Below are 25,637 nucleotides of genomic sequence, written 5' to 3' on the forward strand. Positions count from 1 at the left end.
TGCTTGGCCAGACTAAAAGTTTTGTCATGTAGTGCTCCAGCTGTCACAACCCTTCAACTCCCTTGCATCCTCCACACGTGTGCCACCTTTGGTGACTCGCCAGTCGCAAGCCTTTTCTTGAGTGCACACAATTTAGGTTTCTTCACACTCTCACACACACTACCCTTACATAATTCCCACCTAAATATAGGATAACTAATTACTAAATTACAAGCAAATTTGGCACGGAATAAAGCCAACACATGATTGAATAAATTCAATCTTACAGTCTCCCCCTTTGGCTATTCCGTGACAAAACCCTAAAACGGACTCTAGACTTAACATATGAGTTGGGAACAGTTGCCAAAACTCACTCACACCTAACTCTAGAAACTGTGAAGCTCTTGAACCATACGAACAAGTTTTTTTTTTTTGAAAACAATAACACAAGATGATTATTGTAAGCAAAAAACTTGAAATGCATTTGGAGCAAGCACAATGCAATCAAGTAGTAAAGATTAAAGCAATAAAGCATGACTTGACTAAACATGAACAATTACTATAAACAATGATCACAATGAACATTCACACAAGAAATGAACATTCGGACATGCAAGTTAATAAGCTCAGTGCAAAAAATCATTTGCATGTCCAACACTCAACTGATGCAAGAACACTAAAGCAAGAAGCATTAGGTTTAAATTTCATCAAGGATACAAGATCCAACAAGGGCACAAGAGTGATGTACTAAAGAAAATGCATAACATTAATTAAAAGTACTAAAAGCAAACAAGAAAACAAACATAAAGAGAAATAGACAAAACAAAGTTTTCTTATTAACATAATGTTTTCTCCCCCTTGGAATATGCATCTCCCCTATGGAATATATCCCCCCTACAAATATGCACAAGAAATAGAATTTCTCCCCCTAAGAATGTGCATAAGAGTCATATGGAAATGACAAAACTCTCCGGTATACTACTCTAGAGTATACTCTCCCCCTTTTTGACATGAACAGACAAAGGGGTCAAGGAGAAAACAGGGCAAGAGATGAAGATACGAACAATGATAATGATGCATGAAGGGTGTGAGATGAATGAGAAAATGAAGCTCAAACCTAAGACAAAACAAAATACTACAAAGCATAGGTAAACATGACATGCTAGGATGAAGAATCAAGGTATAGACCAATGTATGACAAGGGTAGTATAGGTGTGTGCAAGAGGTGGCTATGTGCAATGCATGACCTATGCATGGAAAATGCACATGTGGGGCAAGGTGTGTTAAATACACAACCAATAAACCAAACATGTTCCTAATGAGGAAACATGAGAAACCCCAAATTTTGGTACTCATCGGAGTCCAAACAAGCGAGAAAATGCCTATGAGACATTTTTATCAAACGCCTAGCGTGCACACTATGAACAACAATATGAAACAATGCATGAACATCATAAAAGCCACCCTTAGTACATGTTCTTTTTGTCACAAGGGGCCAACATCCAAAGAAAATCATAAAAAAAAAAACCAATCCCATACAAAAAATTGACAAAAATTAAGTTTTCCCAACCCCTTTGATGAAAAACCCAACCAAGAGCACAAGACTTTCCAAAACATAATCTAAGGATCCAAAACAATGAAAAGAGTTTAAAAATTACCTTAGAGATGTTAATGGAATGAAAACCATTTAAATTGTTTGGGTTTTGATGTAAAAATATTGAAAGAGGGGTTTTAGAGAGGATGGGAGAGGTTTAAAACAGGTTTCCCACGAAAAGCTCTTTAAAAAGCTATTTCTGGGCGTTTCGCGACTGGGCGAGTCATGAAGATTTTCGAGAGTTGCAAGTGAGTCGCAAAAGCTTCTGGATGAACTCGCGACTTGCAAATTTCACGACTGGCGAGTCGCGAGATGAGTCAAGAAGATTTTTGCGAGTCGTAAGTGAGTCACAAAAAATGCATTTTCCAGTTTCGCGACTGGTGAGTCGCGAGATGAGTCGCGAAAAACTCTGACACCTGTTTTTCAACACAAAACATGTTTAAAACAATGAAAAACAAAGTAAGCACTAAACATGAACACAAAAGAGTGATAAAAATCACTTCCAAATACATATAAAATGATCAAAAATCTTTTTGGTTTGATCCATATATAGTTGAGCACACACACATTATATTTAAACAAGTACAATCAAATAAATGAATAAGGCATTCATTGAACATTAGGCATGTGTGTTGTGTGTGTGTATCAAATGTGGAATAGCCCTTAGTCTAGAATGAAACTTCAATGATCAATCCTCATCCAAATGGAACGATTGTTTGGAATGAGTGTCTCATGAGAAGTGAGACATAGGTTGGAAGATTGATAACTGGAGATGCACATAGACAAGGAGGTAAGAACATCAAAAACTTTCTTCAACAACTTACCATTTTCTCCGAAAATTGGTTTTGCTTTCATAGCACAACTTCCAAAAAACTCAAGTTTCTCTTTTCTTTTGATTGTTTTAAGAGCTTGTAACTTAGAGCAATAAGGTCTAAGATGACCAAGGGCACCACAATGGTGACAAACAATGCGTTTAGGTCCACTAGGATTTTTGGGGAGGGATCTAACAACATGGTCTTGTTCTCTCTTCAACTTGAGACATTGTGGCCTTATGTGACCAATCACACCGCAATGGTGGCAAGTTGGAACAAACTTAGATCCATCCAAAACCTTAGATTGAGACCTAAACGAAGGCTTTGGCTTAATAGCCTTTCTCTCCACTTTTTGGTTTCTTTTGTGTGGAGAAATGTACACCTATTTGTCTTTAGTGGTAGAACACACAATAGGCACAAAATCGGGTACCACAACATGATTGCAACAAATATTTCCATCCTTATTAGCAATAGGTTCAGCAATCAAACGCTTGGCATGTATCATAAGAGATTCATTTTCACATTTTAGCTCATCAACAAGTTTGTTAGACAAAATAAGTTTAGCATCCAAGTCCATATTCAAACATTCAAACTCTTTCAGCTTTTCAAGTAAATTTTCAACAAGTTTCTTATATTTCTCAACCAATTTATTAGATTCATTGAGCTTAGCAATCAAATCATCCTTTTCACAAAATAACTTGCTCAAATTCTTTTGAAACTTCTTAGAATTTTTCTTCAAGAGCTTGATGTTAGGAATATCAACAACACCAAAGGATTCATGTAACATAGCATCACAATCATGAGGATTATCACTCATAGAGGCATTTTCACAAACACATGGCATGTTACATTCATCAACATCCAAAACATGCATAGAAGCATACAAATCGCTATCCATCGCAAATAACACAAGGGATCAATGATCACACTGAGGTAATGAAACCATAACAAGTGCACCTACTCTGATACCAATTGAAAGTCAAATAATGTGTAAAACATCTATGAACGTTTAGACCCCCAAATATAAAATAACCAACACAAGCTTATAATCAAAAAATATATGTACGAAAAATAAAATATAAGCAATAACCAAATTGGTAACATACTCTAAACCATATTTAATCACAAACACAGCAGTAATTAAAAGGTAAAGAGAAAGGGAAGAAGGATGTGTAGAGAGGGAAAATTCCTGACCTATCACAAGCTGACACATCATACTACCAAGTCCACAAAATACAACCAATTACAAAGCGCCACGTACGACTGCTAGGTTTTGCTATCACTATTCAGAAACCAATAGAAATTTGCCAAGTGTCATTGAAATAAAGGCATGAAACGCATCAGCATGCGTAAGCGATGACACAAGCAGCCCTGCACATGTAAGCGATGACACAAGCAATCCAGCATGTGTAAGCGATGATATAAGTGGACCAATCAGGCTGTGACATGTGTCACCAATCAGACTCTGCTACGTGTCGCTCACCTACCCCCAAACTCCTATAAATAGAAGCCTTCCTAAGACATTAGGGGGACAGGAAAAAGATATCGTAAGTTCAGAAATCCAGAAGCTTTGCCGGAATCAAACCCTAAAGCCTCCAAGAACTTCAACCTCAAATACAAACAACATTCAAAGCAAAATCATCTACACTACTTGTCTAGATCTCAAAGGTCACTAGAATCAAGCTCAAAAGCCTCCAAAAACCTCAACAAACCACAGACCAGTGAAGCTCTAAGGATTCTAGCCTCTAAAGCCCTAAAGAACTTCCACCACAAACCTTCAGAAAAGAAGAACGCACGAAGAATACGAAGAACACAAAGAACACGAAGAACAAAGAATTTCTAACAAGCTTATAGCCAAAGATTCATTGTAATTCCGTTTCAAAGATCTTCGATCCATTCCTCAACCACATTGAAGGATATCTCGTGTTCGAATCAAAATTATATTACCACAATTCCAATTAACAAATCTTTCAAGGAGATCGAATCAGAGGATCACTCTTTTTTAATTACAAAGAATTGTACCACATATTCATCAATACAAATTCGCATTTGTGAAACTATTTTACTTGTTTGATTTATTTCAAACTAAGAATTTAGTCGTCTACAAATTCTGGCACGCCCGGTGGGACCTCTTTGCCTCTCATCTCTTTCTCCTTCAAAAGAAAAGAAATTCAATTTGCTACTAGCTTTGATGGCCTCTAACAAGAATGCTCAAAAAGCGGTGATTGATGCTTCTGTTGCCAATGGTTATGTCGACCCAATCACTCGCAGTCGATCCAAAGCTCTTGATCAACTGCAACCCCAATCAACCAAAGAAAGCAAGCTTCATAATACCATCTCTCTGGACTTTCTTGCAAAAAGGAAAGCTACCACTAAGGACTCGTCTGTCTCGAAAGATTTTGAGATCAATGATGAATCATCCCCAACAAAGACCTTTTCTATCAACTCTTCACCCGTGATGAGAAACTTAAGGAATAAAATGCCTTTGACTCATCGTTTTCTCCATCATATCTAGAGGTCATGCCAGTAATGATGACCAACACCTCTACTATGGAAGAAAAGATGGCTGAAATGGAACAAAGGGTCACCCTTCTCACAAAAGCACTTGAAGATAAGGATGTCTAAATTGCAACCCTGATGAACAAATTGGAAGTCCAAGATTCAGGTGAATCAAATCTTGACCTTGAGCACCCTCCTGGCTTTACCTTGAAGGGAGAAAACGCTAGGGGTGATAAGGGAAAAGGAGGTGAAGGCACTTCTCAACACGGACATTCCACCTTAATGGCCTCAATATCTGTCCAACAACTGCAGGACATGATAACGAACACCATACGAGCATAATATGGAGGTTCTTCTACACATTTTCTCATATATTCAAAACCCTATACGAAGCGTATTGACAATATGAGAATGCCAAATGGGTATCAACCCCCCAAGTTATTGCAATTCGATGGTAAGGGAAACCCTAAGCAACACGTTGCTCACTTTGTAGAAACCTGTGAGAACGTAGGGACTCAATGAGGCCTCTTTGTAAAGTAGTTTGTTCGTTCGCTGAAAGGGAATGCCTTTGATTGGTATACGAACTTAGAACCTGAGTCAATTAATAGTTGGGAATAGTTGGAAAGGGAGTTCCTTAACCGGTTTTACAGCACACGCCGTACAGTAAGCATGATGGAGCTTACCAATACTAAGCAGTGGAAAGACGAGCCCGTTGTTGACTATATCAATCGGTGGCATTCTTTGAGTCTAGATTGTAATGATAGACTGTCTGAAAAATCTGCTGTAGAAATGTGCATCCAAGGCATGCACTGGGGACTTCTATACATCCTGCAAGGGATAAAGCTCCAAACATTCGAAGAATTGGCAACTCGTGCACACGACATGGAATTGAGTATCTTTTGCCATAGAAATATGAAACCTCCCGTACCTGAAGAAAGGAAAGAAAGGCAGGAAATAAAGAAAAATGACAGGAGTACGAAAAGTAATGTCAAAGACTCCATGAATATCAACCCTGCCCCAGTCAAAATTTCAACAAGAAATGTGAAGGCTAATGAGAAGAGGCCTGAGGGAGGCCAATGACGTGAGGCGCGTCGCTCATCATTCAAGGAATGGGAACAAAAGGAGTATCCTTTCCTTGACGCTGATATGCCCGAAATGCTAGAACAACTGCTCAAGTTGAAATTAATCGAATTGCCAGAATGCAAACGATCGGAAGAGGTAGGAAAAGTTGATGACCCGAACTATTGTAAGTGTCATCGCATCTTAAGCCATCCAATCCAAAAATGCTTTGTTCTTAAAGAACTCATCATGAAGCTAGCCAAGGAAAGGAAAATCAACTTAGATGTTAGTGATGTTGCTCAGTCAAATCTTGCAACATTTGCTTGCGGGTCACCTAGTTGTATGTCTCCAACTACTAAGCAGGGGGTAAATACCACGTTCATCCGATTTGGTTCTTTGGAACCTATTCAAGTTCAGCTCTCACAAAAAGCATCTGATTATAACTCAAATGATGATAAAAAGTCAACAGTGGATGAGGAAGAGGGTTGGACTTTGGTTACTCGCAAGAGATGGAAGAAGAGACGAGTATTCCCTCTTCATTTGATCACCCAAGAGTCCAGAAGAGCACAAAACCAAATTCAGCCTCAGTCAAGAAGAAAGAATGATAAAAGGAAAGAAGGACTAAGAGCAAAAATGTATGATGATTTGGTACAAACCCAAAAATTTCGAAGTCTCGTCACATTGGAAGAATTCTTCCCCATAAAATTCTTTCAAAACAAGTCAGCAGAGGCTGTTCACACGGTCTCTCGTTGCGAAGTTGATGACAAAAAAAAAGGTGTTGACCATGGTAGTTCAAATGAGACTTTTTCATCTTTAGAACAACTCAAATCTCAGGTTGATAAAGTTGAACCCTCACAATCCTCCACCTCACCAAAAGAAGGGATCACCCAAGCTCTTGAAGAGCCAAAGATTTACACTCCTTGTACCAATACACTTCAACAAACACAGGAATGTTGCGCGTGCTCTCCAGACTTAACTTTCACTGATGAGGATCTATTGTTAGGTTCTAAGCCTCACAATCTTTATGTCTCTGGTTATGCTCGTGAACAAAAGATTGATTGCATTCTCATTGATGGAGGTTCAGCTATTAATATACTACCGAAAATGACAATGAGACGACTTCGTCTTGCTATGGAGGAATTATCGCACAGTCGCTTGGTCATACAAGGTTTTAACCAAGGAGGACAACGCACCATCGGCATGATCCACTTGGAGCTAATCATTGGAGAATTGACAAGCAACGTTTTGTTCCATGTCATTGATGCCAAGACAACCTACAACATGTTGTTAGGACGTCCATGGATCCATGGGAACAGAATAGTGCCGTAAACTTTGCACCAATGTTTCAAGAATCTTCAAAGTGGAATAAAGAAAGTCGATGCCGACTTGAAGCCTTTTTCTGAGACTGAAGCTCACTTTGCTGACGCGAAGTTTTATGTAGAAGATGATATCCCTAATAAAGTTCTCCTGGTTGAAATCCCGTCCATGAAAAGCAAGCAGGGTAAAAAGAAGCATGTTAAATTCATCACTAGAAAGGATGTTCCTTCCCCAAAGGAAGATCTAGGATATGGGAATAACCAGTCTAGGGAATCTACTAGTAATTCAGAGAAAGCGGAAAGTTCAACGCCTTCCAATAACCCTCCATTCCTCCGTTATGTACCATTATCACACCGCAAGAACGGACAATCACCATTCGCGGAATGCCTTCAATCTACAATGGACATGCGAAGACCTCCTACAAAGCTCACGATGAAGGATGTAGCCATATTGAAAGAAAATCATGTTATGCCTTTAACTTCATCCACAAATCCTTTGCCCTTGAAGCCACTAAATGGATTCGTGAGGTCTTCACAAAGTCTGACAGAGCATGGTATTCTACCAAGTAAGTGGACGAAAGAATGGTTTGACCCAAAGGCATATAGGCTATTAGCCAAAGCAGGCTACGATTTCTCAAAACAAGGCGGCCTAGGGAAACTAATTCCAGAAGCCACCGAAGAAAAGATGCACGGCCTTAGTAAAACACAAGGGAAAATGCGGCTTGAAGGGCATGAAATTCCTATCCCAAAGACCGGAATAGGTTATACTCCAGAACCACTAGCTCAAATATGGATCAATAAAAGAAGCAATGCTTCAAGTTCCCAATACATAACAGTAGAGGTCGACGAAAGTTTGAATCAAAGAAAAGATCACTCTTCATCACGCATCTCAGTATTCGATCGCATTAAAGCTTCATCGTCACGAATTACAGTGTTCGACAGGTTAAATACGGCTTGTTTAACGCAAAGTCGGGACACTTTTGCGTGTGGATCAGTCTTTAATCGATTGGGGACAACAAAAAGGCCCATTGATAGTTGCTCTCAAAACTCAATAAACTTTGAGGTTCAAAAGAAGGAGAAAGCTAATGATGAGATCCGCAGTAGTATTCCTTCACGCATGAAACGTAACTTTATTTTAGATATCAGCACTGAAGGAGCTCTCAAAGTCAAAAGGCGAACGATTGTACACACAAGTCAGTCACTCGTCCACAATGAGCAAATTGAAGAGGTATCATCCTCGTTTCATATTATAGTAGAAGAAGATACACTGTCAGATGTTGAAGCCACCAAGGATGAGGTCGATGAAGCTCCCCTAGCCTTGGAAGATGGAGTACAGGCTACAGTTGATGAACTTAAAGAGATCAATTTAGGAACTACTGAAAAACCCCGACCAACTTTCATCAGTGCCCTTCTCACTCCTGAAGAAGAAGAAGCATATCTCCAGCTCCTGGTAGAATATAAAGATGTGTTTGCTTGGACTTACAAAGAAATGCCTGGGCTCAATTCAAGTATTGATTTACACCATTTGGCAGTAAAGAAGGGCGTGCACCCTGTAAAACAAGCTCAAAGACGCTTTCGTGAGGTCAATAAGCTAATTGAGGCAGGCTTCATTCATGAAGTACAGTATCCAGAATGGATCGCTAACATCATCCCTGTCAAAAAGAAAAATGGACAAATCCGAGTGTGCGTTGACTTCCGTGATTTGAACAATACATGTCCCAAGGATGATTTTCTGTTACCTATCACTGAGATCGTGGTTGACGCCACTACTGGCCATGAAGCCTTATCTTTCATGGATGGCTCTTCTGGTTATAACCAAATTCGAATGAATCTTAAGGATGAAGAGTTCACAGCTTTTCGTACCCCTAAAGGCATTTACTGTTACAAAGTAATGCCTTTTGGATTAAAGAACACTGGTGCTACTTATCAACAAGCCATGTAAAAGATCTTTGATAATGTACTTCATAAGTACGTGGAGTGTTATGTCGATGATCTGGTGGTTAAAACAAAAAGGAGGGAAGACCATCTGGTAAATTTGCGATCCGTGTTCAACCGCTTAAGAAAGTATCAGCTTAAAATGAACCTTCGCAAGTGCGCTTTCGGCGTAACATCTAGGAAATTTCTTGGTTTCATTATGAGGCACCGCGGTATTGAAATTAACTAGTCCAAAATTAAAGCTATCCAGAAAATGCCAGAGCCCAAGAACCTGTGAGAACTTAGAGGCTTGCAAGGAAAACTAGCTTACATACGACGATTTATTTCAAACTTGGCAGGTCGATGTCAACCTTGCAATAGATTGATGAAGAAGGATGCACACTTTGAATGGGATGAGGCTTGTAGCAATGCTTTTGCGTGCATCAAAAGATATTTGCTTAATCCTCCAGTTTTAGGTGCTCCTATCCCTAGAAAGCCTTTGGTGCTATACATTGCGGCACAAGAAAGGTCTCTAGGTGCTCTTATGGCACAAGAAAATAAAGAGGGGAAAGAAAGAGCCCTTTATTATCTAAGTTGAACTCTCAATGGAGCTGAATTAAATTATTCTCCTATTGAAAAGATGTGCCTCGCTCTTTTCTTTGCCATAGACAAACTGGAACACTACATGCAAGCACATACGGTTCATTTGATAGCAAAGGCGGACACGATTAAATATGTCCTCGCCAGGCTAGTGGTTTTGGGTCACATAGCTCGATGGGCAGTCTTGCTGCAACAATGCGACCTTGCATATGTTCCGCAAAAAGCTATCAAAGGACAAGTATTGGCAAATTTCTTAGTTGATCACCCAGTTCCATCTGATTGGGAGTTCTCTGATGATTTCCCAAACGAATACGTGTTTTACATTGAAGTAATGCCACCATGGATGATGTTTTTCGATGGGGCTGCACGTCAAGAAGGAGCGGGGGCAGGTGTAGTGTTTGTTTCTCCACAACGACAAATACTTCTATACTCGTTCTCATTAAGCGAACTTTGCTCTAACAATGTAGCCGAATATCAAGCATTGATCATTGGTCTACAAATGGCCATTGAGATCCGCATATCGTAACTCGAGATCTTTGGGGATTCCAAATTAATTATCAACCAAATCTTGGAGCAGTATGATGTCAAGAAAGAAGACCTTGTCCCTTATTACAATTATGCGAAGAAGTTGCTCGCAAATTTTGAGGCAATTACATTGGAGCACATACCAAGGAAGGAGAATAGACAGGCTGATGCTTTAGCTAATTTGGCTACTGCCTTAGCATTATCCTAAGAAGAGACAACCAAAGTTGCTATTTCTCAAAGGTGGATGGTGCCTTTCGTGGTTGAAGAAGAAAAAGAAGAAGAGCAAGCCAATGTCATATTTGTATGCCTTGTCGAAAAAGAAGATTGGCGACAAACGATCATTGAGTACCTTCAACATGGAAGACTCCCAGATGATGTACGCTACAAGACCGAAGTTTGGCGAAAGGCTGCTCGATTCATTTACTATAAAGAAACTCTCTTCCGCCGTTCATTTGATGGTTTGTTTCTCCGTTGCTTAGGAGAGGAAAAGGCTAAACAAGCCTTAGAGGAGGCTCATTCTGGAATATGTGGTGCACACCAATCAGGTCCTAAGTTACACTACAGGATCAAGCGAATGGGTTACTATTGGCTTACGATGGTGCAAGATTCCATGGAGTATGCTAAAAAGTGCAAAGCTTGTCAATATCATGCAAACTTCATCCATCAGCCACCAGAACCTCTACACCCAACTGTAGCTTCTTGGCCTTTTGATGCATGGGGGGCTTGACGCAATAGGACCATGTTCGTGCATCATCTCTCCTCTAAGGACATGTTCGTGCAATGTCAAAATCATGACAACATTCTTCTCACATCTTCAAGGTTTTGTTGGCATCTCTTTGCATCCTCAAAGTCTTGATGGGAGCTTCTTGAAACTTCAACGTCTTGTTGGAATCTCTTTGCATCCTCGAAGTCTTAATGGGAGCTTCTTGAAACTTCAAGCTTTATTATAAAGGCCAATATTAGTGCAACTTCAATGCAAATGCAAGTGCCAATGTGGAATGTTAATGTGGCTTCATGGTATAGACGGATGTCGGCATGGCTTTGGTGCAAATGAAGTATTGACATGGCTTCATGATAAAGATGAATGTTGGCACAGCTTTGGTGCAAGTGAAGTGTTGACGTGGCTTCATGGCAAAAATGGATGTTGGCATGGCTTCAGAGCAAATGAAGTGTTAACGTGGCTTCATGGCAAAAATGGATGTTGGCATGGCTTTGGTGCAAATAAACTGTTAACGTGGCTTCATGGCAACGATAAATATCGGCACGGATTCGATGCAAATGAAGTGTTGACATTGTTTCATGGCAAAGATGGATGTCGGCATGGCTTCGGTGCAAATGAACTGTTGACGTAGCTTCATGGTAAAGATGAATGTTGGCATGGCTTTGGTGTGAATGAAGTGTTGACATGGCTTCATGGCAACAATAAATATCGGCATGGTCATGCAAATAAAGTGTCAAGGTAGCTTTATGGCAAAAGAAGAGTGTCAGTGCAGCTTCAGTACAAGGACAAATGCTGGTGCGATTTCAATGGCCAAGACTCGTGATGTGGCTACTTTGCAAAGATTATTGACATTGCTGCATAACAAAAACAAGCAACCACAAAGAACTTGTCAGAAGAAAATCTCATAGCACGTAAACAAAAAAAAAAAAAAAGTGAGCTTCAATTTTAGTCTCTAGCCTGTCAAAAAAAAAAAAATCAAAAAGTGAAAAAAAAAATATATATATATATATATATATATAATAATAACAATTAAGTGAAAAAAAAAAAAATCTCTACACTTGTATTACGTTACCCACTGAGATTATGCTTTGTATAACTTCATGCATGGCCCGGTGGCTTTATATAGATAACTTCTGAGATAACAGACAAAAAAAAGGAACAGTAGGCAAGCCATTAAAATACTGCCACCCAAACGGATAATGTTTAAAGTCAGACTTTGCAACTCAAATACACTTAAAGTCAATGAAAACTACACGGAATGTTGAAATGAAAGATGACAAACAGAATACGGTAGCTCACCGACTACTTTCTGACCCTTAAGTTTAAGCACAGGTGACGCCTTGTCAGAGCCGCCGCCGTAAAAGAACAAGAAAAGCCAATACAAAGACAAATGGTCACCCACAACCTTCTCTTTTAGATTTGTAAAAATCTTGACATTATTTTACAAAAATGAACACACAAGGATCTTAAACTGACTTCAACCTCCAAAACCCAGAAAAGTCAACCTCATCGAAGTTACCACGCGCCTTCACGCACCGCCAAAAGCTTCAGAGGATCGCGGCCTACTCCTTCATATTCGTACAAATCCAGACTTCATTTCAAGAAAGTGGCATTACCACTCGATCCAGCGGCCTTAGATCGACAAGACCCAAAAATTTCGGGTCCAAAAAAGTTTCCACGCTCCTCCATGCACTGCCAGATGCTTCGGAGATCCCAGCATCAAGTTCACGTGCTCCCACACGCCACCCTCACCTTCCACGCGCTCACACGCGCCGGCAATCTCTCACGCGCGTGCACGTGGCACACGTTGACACAGACTTCAACGCTATGACGTCACGGATGACGTCATCCTCCACCAACCGGTTTGACCCAGACCAACCTAGAAAACCGACCCGGATTCGGACCGCCTGAAAAAAAAAAAAAAAAAAAAAAAGCTTTGACTAGTTGGAACTTTGACTTTGACCAAAAAGTCAAAATTTTCAAAACAGGCCTGTCCCACTCAGTTTTTCGTGTCTTTCCAATTTTGGGATCTGTTTCTTCAACCGAGACTTGAAAATTGCACAACAGTCTTGGAACTTTGACTTTGACCAAAAAGTCAAAATTTTCAAAACGGGCCTGTCCCACTCAGTTTTTCGCATACTTTCCAATTTTGGGATCTGTTTCTTCAACCGAGACTTGAAAATTGCACAAGAGTCCAATTTCTAAAAAGTTGACTTTTGCACAAATCTTGACCAAAAGTCAAAAATTTTGAAAAGGACCTCTTGCTCGATTTTTCGCGTACGTTCCAATTTTGGGGTCTATTTATTCATTAGAGAATCCAAAATTGCTCAAATAGTGTGATTCTACAACTGTTGGCTTTGATGTAAACTTTGACCGAAAATCAAGATGTTCGAGCAAAGCTTGTCTTATCAGGTTTTCATAAAGATTTTGACTTTGAAATCTGCGTATTTGTTTTGGACTTAGAAACCACCAATCTGACCCACTTCTCCGAAGTACTAGCGGTGTCCAAAATTTAAGCTCTCAAGATCATAATTTGAGATCCATCCATTTGGTCTGGATTCCCTCAAGATTATCCTCCAGACTTGATCAAGGCTCCCCTTTCGAATCAAAATTATATTACCACAATTCCAATTAACAAATCTTTCAAGGAGATCGAATCAGAGGATCACTCTTTTGTAATTACAGAGAATTGTACCACATATTCATCAATACAAGTTCGCATTTGTGAAACTATTTTACTTGTTTGATTTATTTCGAACTAAGAATTTAGTCATCTACAGGATGCAAACACAAAGATAACACGTTGATGTGTTATCGAAGAGGAAACCAAAGAACTCGGCGAAAAACATCTTCGCCACCCTCCAAGTGGTCAATAATCCACTAGAGAATGAAGTTGGGATACATAAATAGGAGAAGACCCTCCAAGCCTAATCTACCCAGTGCACCTAAGCCATCAAAGCTTCTTGCTCCAACAGGATTACACTGAACCTTGTCTTCTCTAGCTCACCAAATCCCACAATCGCTCATTGCATCAACCAAAATGAATTGGTCCCTTTTGAACTGCTTCCCAAGCACCAAAATACCTCTTCAATGATATGGGTATGGTGAGATAAGGATTTGGCAAATGTACCTCTCAAGGATATGTCAATGGTAAGGATGAGAGTAGAGGAATTTGGAGAATCAAATGATGAAGATTGTGGATGAGTCAATCTTGTTTTTCTCTAGGGTTTCTCTCTTAAAATTCTCTCTGGAAGCTCTTAATATTTCGTGGGTATAAGGGTATTTATAGTAGAGTGTATGAGGAATGTGAAATGTCAGGTTTTATCCAAATAGGGCATTCTGGTGACTCGACCTCGTGACTGGAACAAGTTGCGAGTTTGAGCTGTGAGCTAATTGCCTGGCCAAACTAAAAGTTTTGTCATGTAGTGCTTCAGCTGTCACAACCCTTCAACTCCCATGCATGCTGCACATATGTGCCACCTTTGGCGACTCGCCAGTCACGAGATCCAATCGTGAGGCTCTTCTTGAGTAAACACATTTGAGGTTTCTTCACACTCTCTCACACACTACCCTTACATAATTCCCACCTAAATACGGGGTAACTAATTGCTAAATTACAAGCAAATTTGGCATGGAATAAAGCCAACACATGATTGAATAAATTCAACTTACAATTGAAAAGCTCAGATCTATGCTAAAACAAAAAAGTTTGTTCAGACCCCCAATTAAAAATTATGGCTAGATTGTTTTTACTCTAACTTAAACTAAGTGCGGAACAAGAGTAAATAAGTTCAATGAACCGATAACACTACCCTATGCCATATTCATCTGTCATCAACAATAAACTAAAAGCTTAAAGAGTAGGGAAGAGAGATGCAAATACAAGATAACACCAAGACGTGTTATCGAAAAGGAAACCGAAGAACTTGGCGAAAAACCTCTCTGCGACCCTCCAAGTCAAAATTGATCCACTAGAGAATAAAGTTGGAGTACATAAATAACAAAAGACCCTCTAAGCCTAGTCTACCCCATGTACTTAAGCCTTTCAAACTCCTGCTTCCCAACAACACCAAAATCTCACTTCGCACTCAGAAAGGGTGTAGTAAGTGTTTAGGATAGCAACCTCTCAAAGATCTAGAGATGAAGAGGTAGGAGTTGAGGAAAACCACAAGCAAATGTGTAGATGATTATGGTTATAACAATCTCTAACTCTTAAGTGTATTTTCTAGGGTTTTCTCTCTAAAAAGCACTCCTTGCAATTTGTGAATAATGAGAGTATATATAATGTGAGTAAAGACTTGGTAAAGCAAAACACAACTTTTTGCCAAACAGAGACTTTCGTGAGTCCTTCGCGGGTTGGTCCTTCTCATGAGACAGTCGTGAAAATGACAGCTTGGTACAACTCTTCATCTTTCAATTATGTGCTCCACTTGTGGCCTTTTCGCGGGTTGCTCCATGCGAGCTAGTCGCGAGCCAGTTGTGAAATCCAGTAATTCAACTCTTAAAGCTTGATTCTTCATCGATCTCTCACACTCATCCTTTACAAATAAACCCACATACACACTGGAAAAATGTTTCAAGAAATTACAATTAAATTTGGCACAGAATTAAAGTCAACACAATATAGTTGGAAATCACAACTTTACAATCTCCCCCTTTTTCTATTCCATGACAAAACTACTAACCAAACTCTAGACTTAAACGTGAATTTGGGAACATAGGCAAAACTCACTCACACCTAATTCTAGAAGCTGTGAAGCACTTGCACCATATACACCTGTATCTTGAAACACTTGCACATAACAACAAAACTTCATTAAGCTCAAGACAAGTAGAACACAAGGCACATATAAGGATCAAGTAAAATGTAATCAAGATGCCAAAAGAGATATATGACATTATGCATAACTTGATCAAACATAAACAGTCATTAGGAAATGACCACAATGAAGATTTATCAAGTAAATGGTCATCCGAACACGTAATGCAATTAAGAGCAATGCTAAAATTAATTGCATGTCTGATATACACAAGATGCATTAAAGAAACTAAGGCAATGAGAAATAGAAAACAATAAGCATCAAGAAATGGCTATAAAAACCAAGATACAAATTCCATGTTTTAAATTGAAGTACTTGAAAGCTTTAAATAAAAGAACTGTAAACATCCAAAAGCTATGGATGCTTAAAATAAATTAGAAACCACCAAAATAAACCAATGTTATACTACTCCCCCTTAGGTTGTACTCCCCCTCAAGCTCTATAAACTACTTCCCCTTTTTGACTGGAATGACCAAAGATCCTAAGATGCGTCGAATTCGAACTCTGACTCTGATTTGTGCATCAAGTCATCAACTTGAGATGAGAGGGTAGTGATTTGTCCTTGAAGGTATGTGAATTGAGTCTTGGAGTAGCTGATGTGTGAGGCTAGCATCAAATGCAACTCTTCAACCCTCCCAAGTAGAAGATCAAGGCGGTCGGGTGCTCTTGCTTGCGCTTGGGAAGAAGGTTGCGCAATACCCTCTGGTATTGAAGTGTACCGTTCGATTTTGTCATCGGTGTTGCCTTCTTCTGCTGCTTCTTCATCTCTACGAATCTAAGATACACTGACTCTTGGTCCTAGAATGTGTGCTTTGCTTCGGATGATGGTTTGCTCACTAATAGGGTCTTCCCTTTGCATGACCTGAAGCCCACTTGGAATCTTCACCCTTGCCCTTAATATGAGAGACATAACAAGGCTTGGAAACGGTAGTGTTAGCCTTGAATTCCTCTTCTTGATGCACTTAACAAAAAGGTGATAGACGTGACAACAAATGTTGATCTCCTTATGACTGAAAAGATCATATAAGAATATGGTCCTTAGCGCAGAAAGAGTCGTCAAGTTCTTCATTGAATAGAGGTTAAAGATCATGATATAGGCTAAGGCTCGCATTTCAAGGGTGAACTCAGGGAGTTGTCCTCCAAGAACTTCCACGAGAGGCTCAAGTTTCTCCTTTCTCTCATCATATTGTAGAGATGTGTCCAAAGTCGTTGGTTAAATCTCCAAGATCTCTTGAATTGATTCCCTAGAGACGGAGAATTCTCTCTCCCTTAACCAACAATTGATGTGATCACCTTCCACAATGGCATTGGCGAATGATAGGCTAAAAACGTATTGACCCCTTGTGATGGATTAATTGATTAATTAGCCAAGTTATTAATTAATCAAATTAACATGCAAATTGCGTGGTAGCACAAACAAATCACCAATTAAACTAAGTATGCAGCGAAAATTAAATGACACGGTAATTTGTTTACGAATGGGGAAAACCTACACGGCAAAAACCCCACCGGGTGAATTTAAGGTCACCGCTCCCGAAATTTCACTATTATTACAACAAGCGGTTACAAGTAAAGGAATCCCAAGTACCTTACCAACCTACAGTTGAACCCTTACCCCAATACCTAATTGGACTTGTTCTGTAGTGACAATTTCTCCTTTCGATGCACGACTCCCAAGTACATGACTAACCAATTGTGCGGATCCTAGTACGCGACTTCAATCACCAACTAGAGAAGATTGTTGGCTGCAAAGTTCTTCAATTCATCCACACGATGAAGATCAAGAAGATGCTTGGTTACAAAACCCTAGGGTGCAAAGACACAGCAACTTCTTCACAAGAGAGATGAACTAGGGCAAGAACTTTGTCTCAAGTTACAATTTGCATGAACAAGGATTTCTCAATGCTTGTGCAACTTTTCCACACTTTGACGGCCCTTAAAATAATCCTTTTATATGTCTAGGGTTAGGAGAAAAGAAGGCCCAAAGACACATCCACGGATTGAAATCAAAACAGAACTCAGAATCTGTTTTTCTTAAATCTCGACAGCTAAAGATGTCGAGGTGCTGTCGAGCAGCTGTCGAGCCTCGGGGCCAAAACAGCTTCTTAAAGCTCAATTGATGCAGCTGTCGAGCTTTAATAAAGAGCACTTCTAAGCTTGTTTCTTGGACAGACTTGATGACTTCAACACTTGATCTTGAAACACAGTTTCTTGAAGTATAAAACTCATCCTAATTCTACCCAATTACAAGTAAAGTGCGTTTTGACAAAGGATTAGCCAATTACATAAATAATGAATGACATATATTCTAAACAAGTGAAACACATATGTCCTAACAGCGGAGAATTCATGAACGATGTCTTCAAACACATCACCCATTGGATTTAGCAACTTGGTCCATGTCCTTTCTTTAAACACTTCCGGAATGAAAGTGTCATTCAGGGACTCTATGTCCATTGACCTCTCTAGAATGATTAGGGCCCGTTTGTAGTGATCAAGGAAGGCCATGCTAGCATTGTCATTTCTAAATGAGTCCGAGGAGATGTGGGGGCGCTTTGAAGACTTCTTTGAGTCATTTTTCTTGAGAGGAGACATCTACAAGAACAAACACCAACACAAATAAATAACAACAAACACAAACATGGAAACAAACTTAATTAGATACAAGTTAGTCCATAAAAACGAACAATATAGTTCTAAAAAGCATAAAGACAAGTAAACAAAGTCACAAGATCAAGTTTTAAGTGCTAAAGGTTTAAAAAAACTTACCTAGCATAAGTGAAACGCAAAATATGTCAAGTGATTGAATGTATGCATCAAGTGTGCTTGTGGTGTGCATGAGCAATGAATGACAAAGTACTCATGGGGCAAAGTGTGTAAAACACACAACCAATGATCAAAATATGTTAATCATGTAAAAAAATAGTAATCCCCAAAAATTGGTACTCATCGGAGTCCAAAACAACGAGAAAATGTCATCTGGGTATTTTATCAAACACTTAGAATGCATACAAACCATTAGCATTTGAAACAATACATAAACATGTGGAAAACTTGCCTAAATACATGTTAAAATGCCATTTGGGGCCAACACAAACACAACCAAACACAATGGGACACAGTCCAATCAAGAAAATTAAAAAATTTTGACAACAATTTAAGTTTTTCCCAACCCCTTTCAAACAACCCAACCCAAGAAATCCTAGAATCTAAGGCTTAATCTAAGGATTTAAAAGAGAAAGAATGTTAAAACATACCTTCAATGAGTCTTAGAGATGTAAACCCTTGAGATTTGGTTGAGTTTTTGAGTGAAAATGTGTTTTGGGTTGAGAGAGGCATTAAGGAGGCAAAAGAAATGTTTTTAAAAAACTGTCATTGTTTGCCTTTAAAAATTGAAAAACTGCTTCTTTCGCAGGTAAGGTACTTTCAAAGTTACTCACGAAATGGCCTCAAAAGCAAAAAGGCTTGTTTCGCGGGAAGATACTTCTCGCAAGAGAGTCGCGAGGGAGTAGCAAAACTCTCTGTGTAAAAATTTGATGAACCGAAAATAGCTTCCTCATTTTTGTGGATAAGTTCTTACTCGCGATAATTCCTCTGAAGGAGTTTTTCAACAAAACAAAATGGGCTTTTTGGAAAAAACTCATAACACAAAAATGCTATACTAAAACACTTTCAAAAACATATAAAATACTCAAAAATCTTTTTGGGTTTGATAATCAAGCAATTGAGTATACACATATCACAGTTGAACACGTACAATCATACAAATAAAAATAGGCATTAATTGAACATTAAACATGTGTGTTGTGCATGTGGATCAAGTATGAACTAGTCCATAGTCTAGTATGAAGCTTCAATGATCAACTCAATCAAGTCATACACAACTAGCACAAAATCAAGTAACCTATCTCACTTGTAAAAATGAACATATATGACCCCTCACCAGTGTGTTTACATATGATAGAAAGCTTTTCATTTGGCATTCATTTTTCATGATTTTGATCAATACAACTCAAATTTTTAAGAAACAATGCCATGAACTTTTTTATATTTCTTTGATGAATAAGCCTTTGGCTTTGACACTGTACATTTTAATACATATTTGCTCCACCTTTCCTAGTCAAACTAGTTTTTTAAGCAAGGCTTTTTCAACTCGTTTCTTCTTTTAGAGATAAACATTTGAAGAGCTCTTTTCAAAAAGAAAAAAAATTGTGAGGAGATATATAGGCACAAGTCTACGCATGTATCAAGATTAAACAAGACTATTGGCTAATCATTCATGACAAGTTTGAAGATCTATTTACAACAATCAAACGTAGAGTTCTAGATGTCGCTCACACTTAAAAGATATGCATACACAACAAACTAAGCTCGTTAATGCACTACACCATTAGTACGAATGTATTAGGCCAAACTCAACATGTGATGTACACAACACAAGCAATTAGACTTTTTGAGATTTTTCATTTTCATGGACTAGTTCATACTTGATTTTTTTTTCAACACACTCAAAAACAAAGCAATAAAGTAAAATCAACAAAACGAGGTAAACAAACAAAGACCTGTAAAAGAAACATGCTAAAACAAAAGCAATGACACAAGAAGATCACATATGTCATGATGCATAAAGCTATAACCCTAATACATTGGAAGTATTAATGCATGGGCATAGTGAGTGATCATGCATGAGTACCCTTCCTCACCCACACTGTATGAGTGTTTTGGATGGGATCCTTAGATGGAGGGGTATAACCAACATAACTCTAAAACTTCAGAGTGAAGCTAGTAAGGCATGATGAAATGTTCTTCAGCATCTCCATAACAACTCCAGTGAGTTGTCCCTCATTTTCTCCTTTAGCTTGGTTTCCTTTCGAAATTCTTCTTGAGTTATCTTGGCCACGTAGAGAATCGGCCCTCTTAAGAGCTTGAAGCTTGAAGCAATTTGGTCTTGTGTGCCCTTGCATGCCACAATGATGACAAAAGTGATTCACTTGAGGTCCCCTTAGACTTTTGGGTAATGACTTCCCTTTTTCCTTTGGTTTTACACCAATGGTTCTCTTTGGAACAACATGGGTCTCAACCTTGGGCTTTTCCCCTTTGGGCTTTTCTACCTTGGGATTCTCTACATTTTTGGCCAATATGAACCTCACTTCTTTCTTGGGTTCACTGCTTGAGCTTCCTTCACTGGTCTAGCCTAGACCGATCTTGTCATTTGAAGGTTTTTTAGAAGAGAGCACATTGTCAAGTTTCTTGGTGGAAATACGCTCCACTTTGACATTTGTTTGGATTATTTCAAGTTCAAGGAACTTGATTTTGGAGTAGGCATTCAACAATTCTTCCTTCAACTCTTCAACTTCACATTTCGCGTCCTTAAGTTGCACGAGTATGAACTTATGCTCCTCTTCCACTTTCTTCATCTTTTTAACAACATTCTTTGCAACTTTGGCATATTTGCCACAATCTTCAAGCAACGCTTCATACACTTCTTGAAGGTTCTTCTCACCTACATTGAGGTACACAACCTCATCTTTCGAATCATCAACTTCTTCGCCTTCGGAATGTACACCTAGCTCATCAACCAAGTCGCTCAACTCATCTCTGGAATCAATGGTGGTAATTGCCATGAAGGCCGAATAGTTTCCATCCCTATCACATTCTCCTTCCACATCGAAGTTTGAGCTCTCCAAGTCACCAAGGGTAGTAGCAAACACTTTACCCTTTCCTTTCAAGTAGTTTGAACATTTTTTCTTTAGGTGTCCATGACCGTTGCATTCATAACACACGATTCCTTGAGTTGATGACGAGTCTTTCTCATCCTTCTACTTGAACTCCCTCATGTCATTTTGGAGGATGAGAACTTTCCTTTGCCAAACGACTTCCCATTGTTCTTCATCTTAAGAAATTTCTGGAAGTTATTGTCTTCATAAAAGGAATCACCCATTCTCTCATTTATAGTTTTGAGAGCAAGTGATTTGCTGGACTTGTAAGAAGGCAGTTCGAGCTCATAGGTTTGGAGAGATCTAATGAGTTCTTGGATCTTTATCTCATCCAAATCTTTGCTCTCCTCTATGGTTGTGACCTTAGCCCAAAAGCTTTCGAGTAAGGATCTTAAAATCTTCCTCACCACCTTGGCGTCTTCAATTTTCTCCCCAAGATTAAGCTTGGCTATCACTATCTTGTTGAGTCTCCCATAAAAGGAATCGAACAACTCATTGTTGCTCATCTTTACTTCCTTGAACCAAGTAGTGAGCATTTGAAGCTTGGAGTCCTTGATCTTCTTGGTACCTTTGTAGGTTGTCTTAAGAATAGTCCAAGCCTCTTTGGCGGTCTTCGCATGCGAAATCCTATGAAACTCATCAATAGAAACATCGTAGAAAATGGCATTAATAGCTTTTCTATTAGCATTTGCCAAAGCAAGAGTAGCCTTATCCCATTCGGATTTGGTTGTTGTGGGTCTTACATATCCATTCTCAATAGAATCTCACATCGTCTCATCAATAGCACAAAGAAAAGCACGGATATGTACTTTCCAAAATGCATAATTACTCCCATCAAAGTAGCAAGGTGCATTAAGGGATTGAGATTTATCCATCTCACACGAGGTCTAGGTTCACACTAGGATAAGTGTACCCTCTTTGATACCAATTGAAAGCTCAGATTTGTGCTAAAACACAAAAACTTGTTTAGATCCCCAATTAAAAATTATGGTTAGATTGCTTTTACTCTAACTTATACTAAGTGCGGAACAAGAGTAAATAAGCGCAATGAACCGATAACACTACCCTAAGCCATATTCATCCATCATCAACAATAAAATGAAAACTTAAAGAGTAGGGAAGAGAGATGCAAACACAAGATAACACCGATACATGTTATCAAAGAGGAAACTGAAGAACTTGGCGAAAAACCTCTCCTCAACCCTCCAAGTTGAAATCGATTCACTAGAGAATAAAGTTGAAGTACACGAATAACAAAAGACCCTCCAAGCCTAGTCTACTCCATGTACTTGAGCCCTCCAAGTTCCTGCTACCAACGGATTTCTCAGAGTCTTGTCTTCTCTAGCTTTCTGGATCCCGCAATTCAGCCAAATTGCATCCGTCAATGAATGGCTCCTTCCAATGCTTTCCAACAGTACCAAAATCTCACTTACATTCAAAATGGGTGTGGTAAGTGTTTGCGCTAGCAACCTCTCAAAGATCTGGAGATGGAGAGGTAGGAATTGAGAAAAATCACAAGGAAATGTGTAGATGATTGTGGGTATAACAATCTCTAACTCTCAAGTGTATTTTCTAGGATTTTCTCTCTGAAAAGCACTCCTTACAATTTGTGGGTAATGAAGGTATATATAGTGTGGGTAAAGACTTAGTAAAGCAAAACACAACTTTTTGCCAAATAGAGACTTTCACGAGTCCTTCGCAAGTTGGCCCTTCTCACGAGATAGTCACGAAAATGACAGCCTGGCACGACTCTTTGTCTTCTAGTCATGTGCTCCACACATAGCCTTTTTGCGGGTTGCTTCTCGCGAGCCAGTCGCGAAATCCACTAATTCAACTCTTGAAGCTTGATTCTTCATTAATCTCTCACACTCTTCCTTTACAAATAAACCCATATACATACAGGGAAAATGATTGAAGAAATTACAATCAAATTTGGCACAGAATTATAGCCAACACAATGTAGTTGAAAATCACAACTTTACAAACACAAACCTCTAAAAGATGCAATTTTAGGAAAGCTCAAAACAAATATGCACAAAAGTGTAAAGATGGAAACTTTAAAAACTTACCTAAAAGAAAATGAACAATTTCTTTTGAGAAAAGGATTGAGATTCTAGAAAAAGATTGTTTGAAAAACTAAGTTTGCACAAAGGCTTAAGAGAGTTTTCTTGATTTTTTGTAAAAAGGATTTTCTATAAAAGGTGTTGAAAGTGTTAGTTTCAAAGGAGATTGGAGAGTAAAAAAAAAATATATATATAAATATATATATATATATATATATATTATGAAAAAGAGTTTCATTTTTTTTTAAGAAAGAAAAGAGTTTAAAAACCATTTTATTTTGAGAAAAGGGTTTCCATGTTTTAGTTGAAAACCATGGTTTTTATCCAATTTAGAAAAAAAAAAAAAAAAAAAAAAAAAAAAGGATTCAACTTAAATTTTTGTAAAAAAATGACAAAAAGGTTTTCTTTTGAAGAAACAAAGTTTATGTTTTTAAATCTTTTTGTGAAACAACCATTTTTGAAAAAGAGAATTTTGGAAAAGATTTGGTTTAAAGAAAATGACTCCCACGGGTTTTTTCTTTTAAAGGAAAGGCTTTTAGATCCAAAAATCCCTCGGCTTTTGTTTGGATAACAAAAGTTTTGAGGAAACAAATGTTATGGTTGAAAACTAAATCCAATGAATTGAAAAATTTCTTTAAAAAAATGAACAAAAAAGGTTTCAATGGGTTTCATTTTGAAATGAAGGCTTTAGACTTAATAATCTCATGGTTTTCGTTATTCTTGAAGGGAACATGGTGTAGGAAAATTACCTTTTTTTTTTTTTTTATATCAAAAACATTTTCTATTCAAAATGGGTTTTCAAAGAAAAACTTTTTATGTAGTAAAAATCATATTTTGAAAGAAAGAATAAGGAAGAAAGAAAAGAGTTTTTGGGAAAAAAAAATTGTAAAATGCCCTTTTGGAAGGCCTTTTAGGGTTTTAAAAGTAAAACTTCTTTTAAAAACATTTTTTTTTTTTTTTAGAAAATGGTTGGTCATTGGAACCATTTTTAGAAAAATATTTTTAGAGGTTTGTTTATTCAAGCTTTTTACTTTATGCCAATCTAGATTACTTATGAGAATGGAAAGAGAAAAACAAGAGGACATAAATGAAAGGGCCAGAAATATAAAGGAATTTAAACACAAGACATTAAAATAGAGATCTTGGAATGTAAAGGAATTCAAATACAAGACATTAAATTAAAGTTTATCAGAAAATCATTTTTTAAAAGGAAATTTCTCCTAAATAATTTCTAATCTTGCTAAACCCAAGCCTTATGTGGGCTTTTTATCATATTGAGAAATGGAAGGCAAGTCATCTACCATTCTCTAGGTAACACACCCATATTGTGCCTAGGAACAAGGTTTAGAACCCATTTAAGAAAAAGCCACCTATGATAAATCTTTATTTTTCAACTAAGGTTGGTCATGCACACGGCCTAAGCCATTGCATACCGTCTAATTAGGAATATAAAGATTTATCATGGGAGTTGTGGTTGCTTTCTCAAGTGAGAAGACAATCAAAAAGAAAAAGGGTAGAAAACATTTTTTAGATGTAAAGAGAGAGAGAGAGAGAGAGAGAGAGAGAGAGAGAGAGAGAGAGAGAGAGAGAGAGAGAGAGAGAGAGAGGAACACCATAGTATATAGCATAACAAATAAAGAACAATAAATAAATGGAGCAATATGAAGAAAAACAAATAAATAAATAAAGTAACAAGTAAATCTGTGAACAAGTAAATAAATAAAACAACAAAGTTACTTCCCCTAAATGTCTAGAATTTATGGGTTCCTCTTCGTGTTAAGAAATGGGAGACTTAAAGCCTTCTACAACCCTTACAGGGATACTACCCACATTGTGTCTAAGAATAAGGTGTAAAAACTATTTAAGGGAAACCCACAAACATATAATAAAGCAACAAGTAAATAAAGCAATATATAACTAGGACAATATGTTAAGAGCAATAAATAAATAGAACAAGCAATATAAAGATTAGAACAAAGAAATAAAGTGCTAGAATATAAATGGACAAGTAAATAAAT

The 25,637-nt window shown here is 38.2% G+C and overlaps 1 protein-coding gene across 1 annotated transcript; it reads right to left on the reverse strand.

Moving 5' to 3' along the window:
• Positions 1-21,028: 21,028 nt before the first annotated feature.
• LOC142627245 (uncharacterized) lies at positions 21,029-22,431 on the reverse strand. The gene is made up of 3 exons (XM_075801064.1): positions 22,325-22,431; positions 21,708-22,234; positions 21,029-21,561 (listed from the first exon to the last, which is right to left on the reverse strand). The coding sequence occupies exons 1-3, from the start codon at positions 22,429-22,431 to the stop codon at positions 21,029-21,031; spliced, it is 1,167 nt and encodes a 388-aa protein (XP_075657179.1).
• Positions 22,432-25,637: the final 3,206 nt, after the last annotated feature.

Source organism: Castanea sativa, chromosome 1 (genome assembly GCF_040712315.1).
Source record: "Castanea sativa cultivar Marrone di Chiusa Pesio chromosome 1, ASM4071231v1".
NCBI classification, from domain to species: domain Eukaryota; kingdom Viridiplantae; phylum Streptophyta; class Magnoliopsida; order Fagales; family Fagaceae; genus Castanea; species Castanea sativa.

Bases quoted from the DNA above. Each gene is read 5' to 3' on its own strand.
- LOC142627245 (XM_075801064.1), bottom strand. From the start codon at position 22,431: ATGGATAAATCTCAATCCCTTAATGCACCTTGCTACTTTGATGGGAGT. The intron at 22,235-22,324 runs GTGAGATTCTAT...AAATGCTAATAG, and splicing joins TGTGCTATTGATGAGACGAT to AAAAGCTATTAATGCCATTT. The intron at 21,562-21,707 runs GCAAAGGAAAGT...ACTACTTGAAAG, and splicing joins GAACAATGGGAAGTCGTTTG to GAAAGGGTAAAGTGTTTGCT.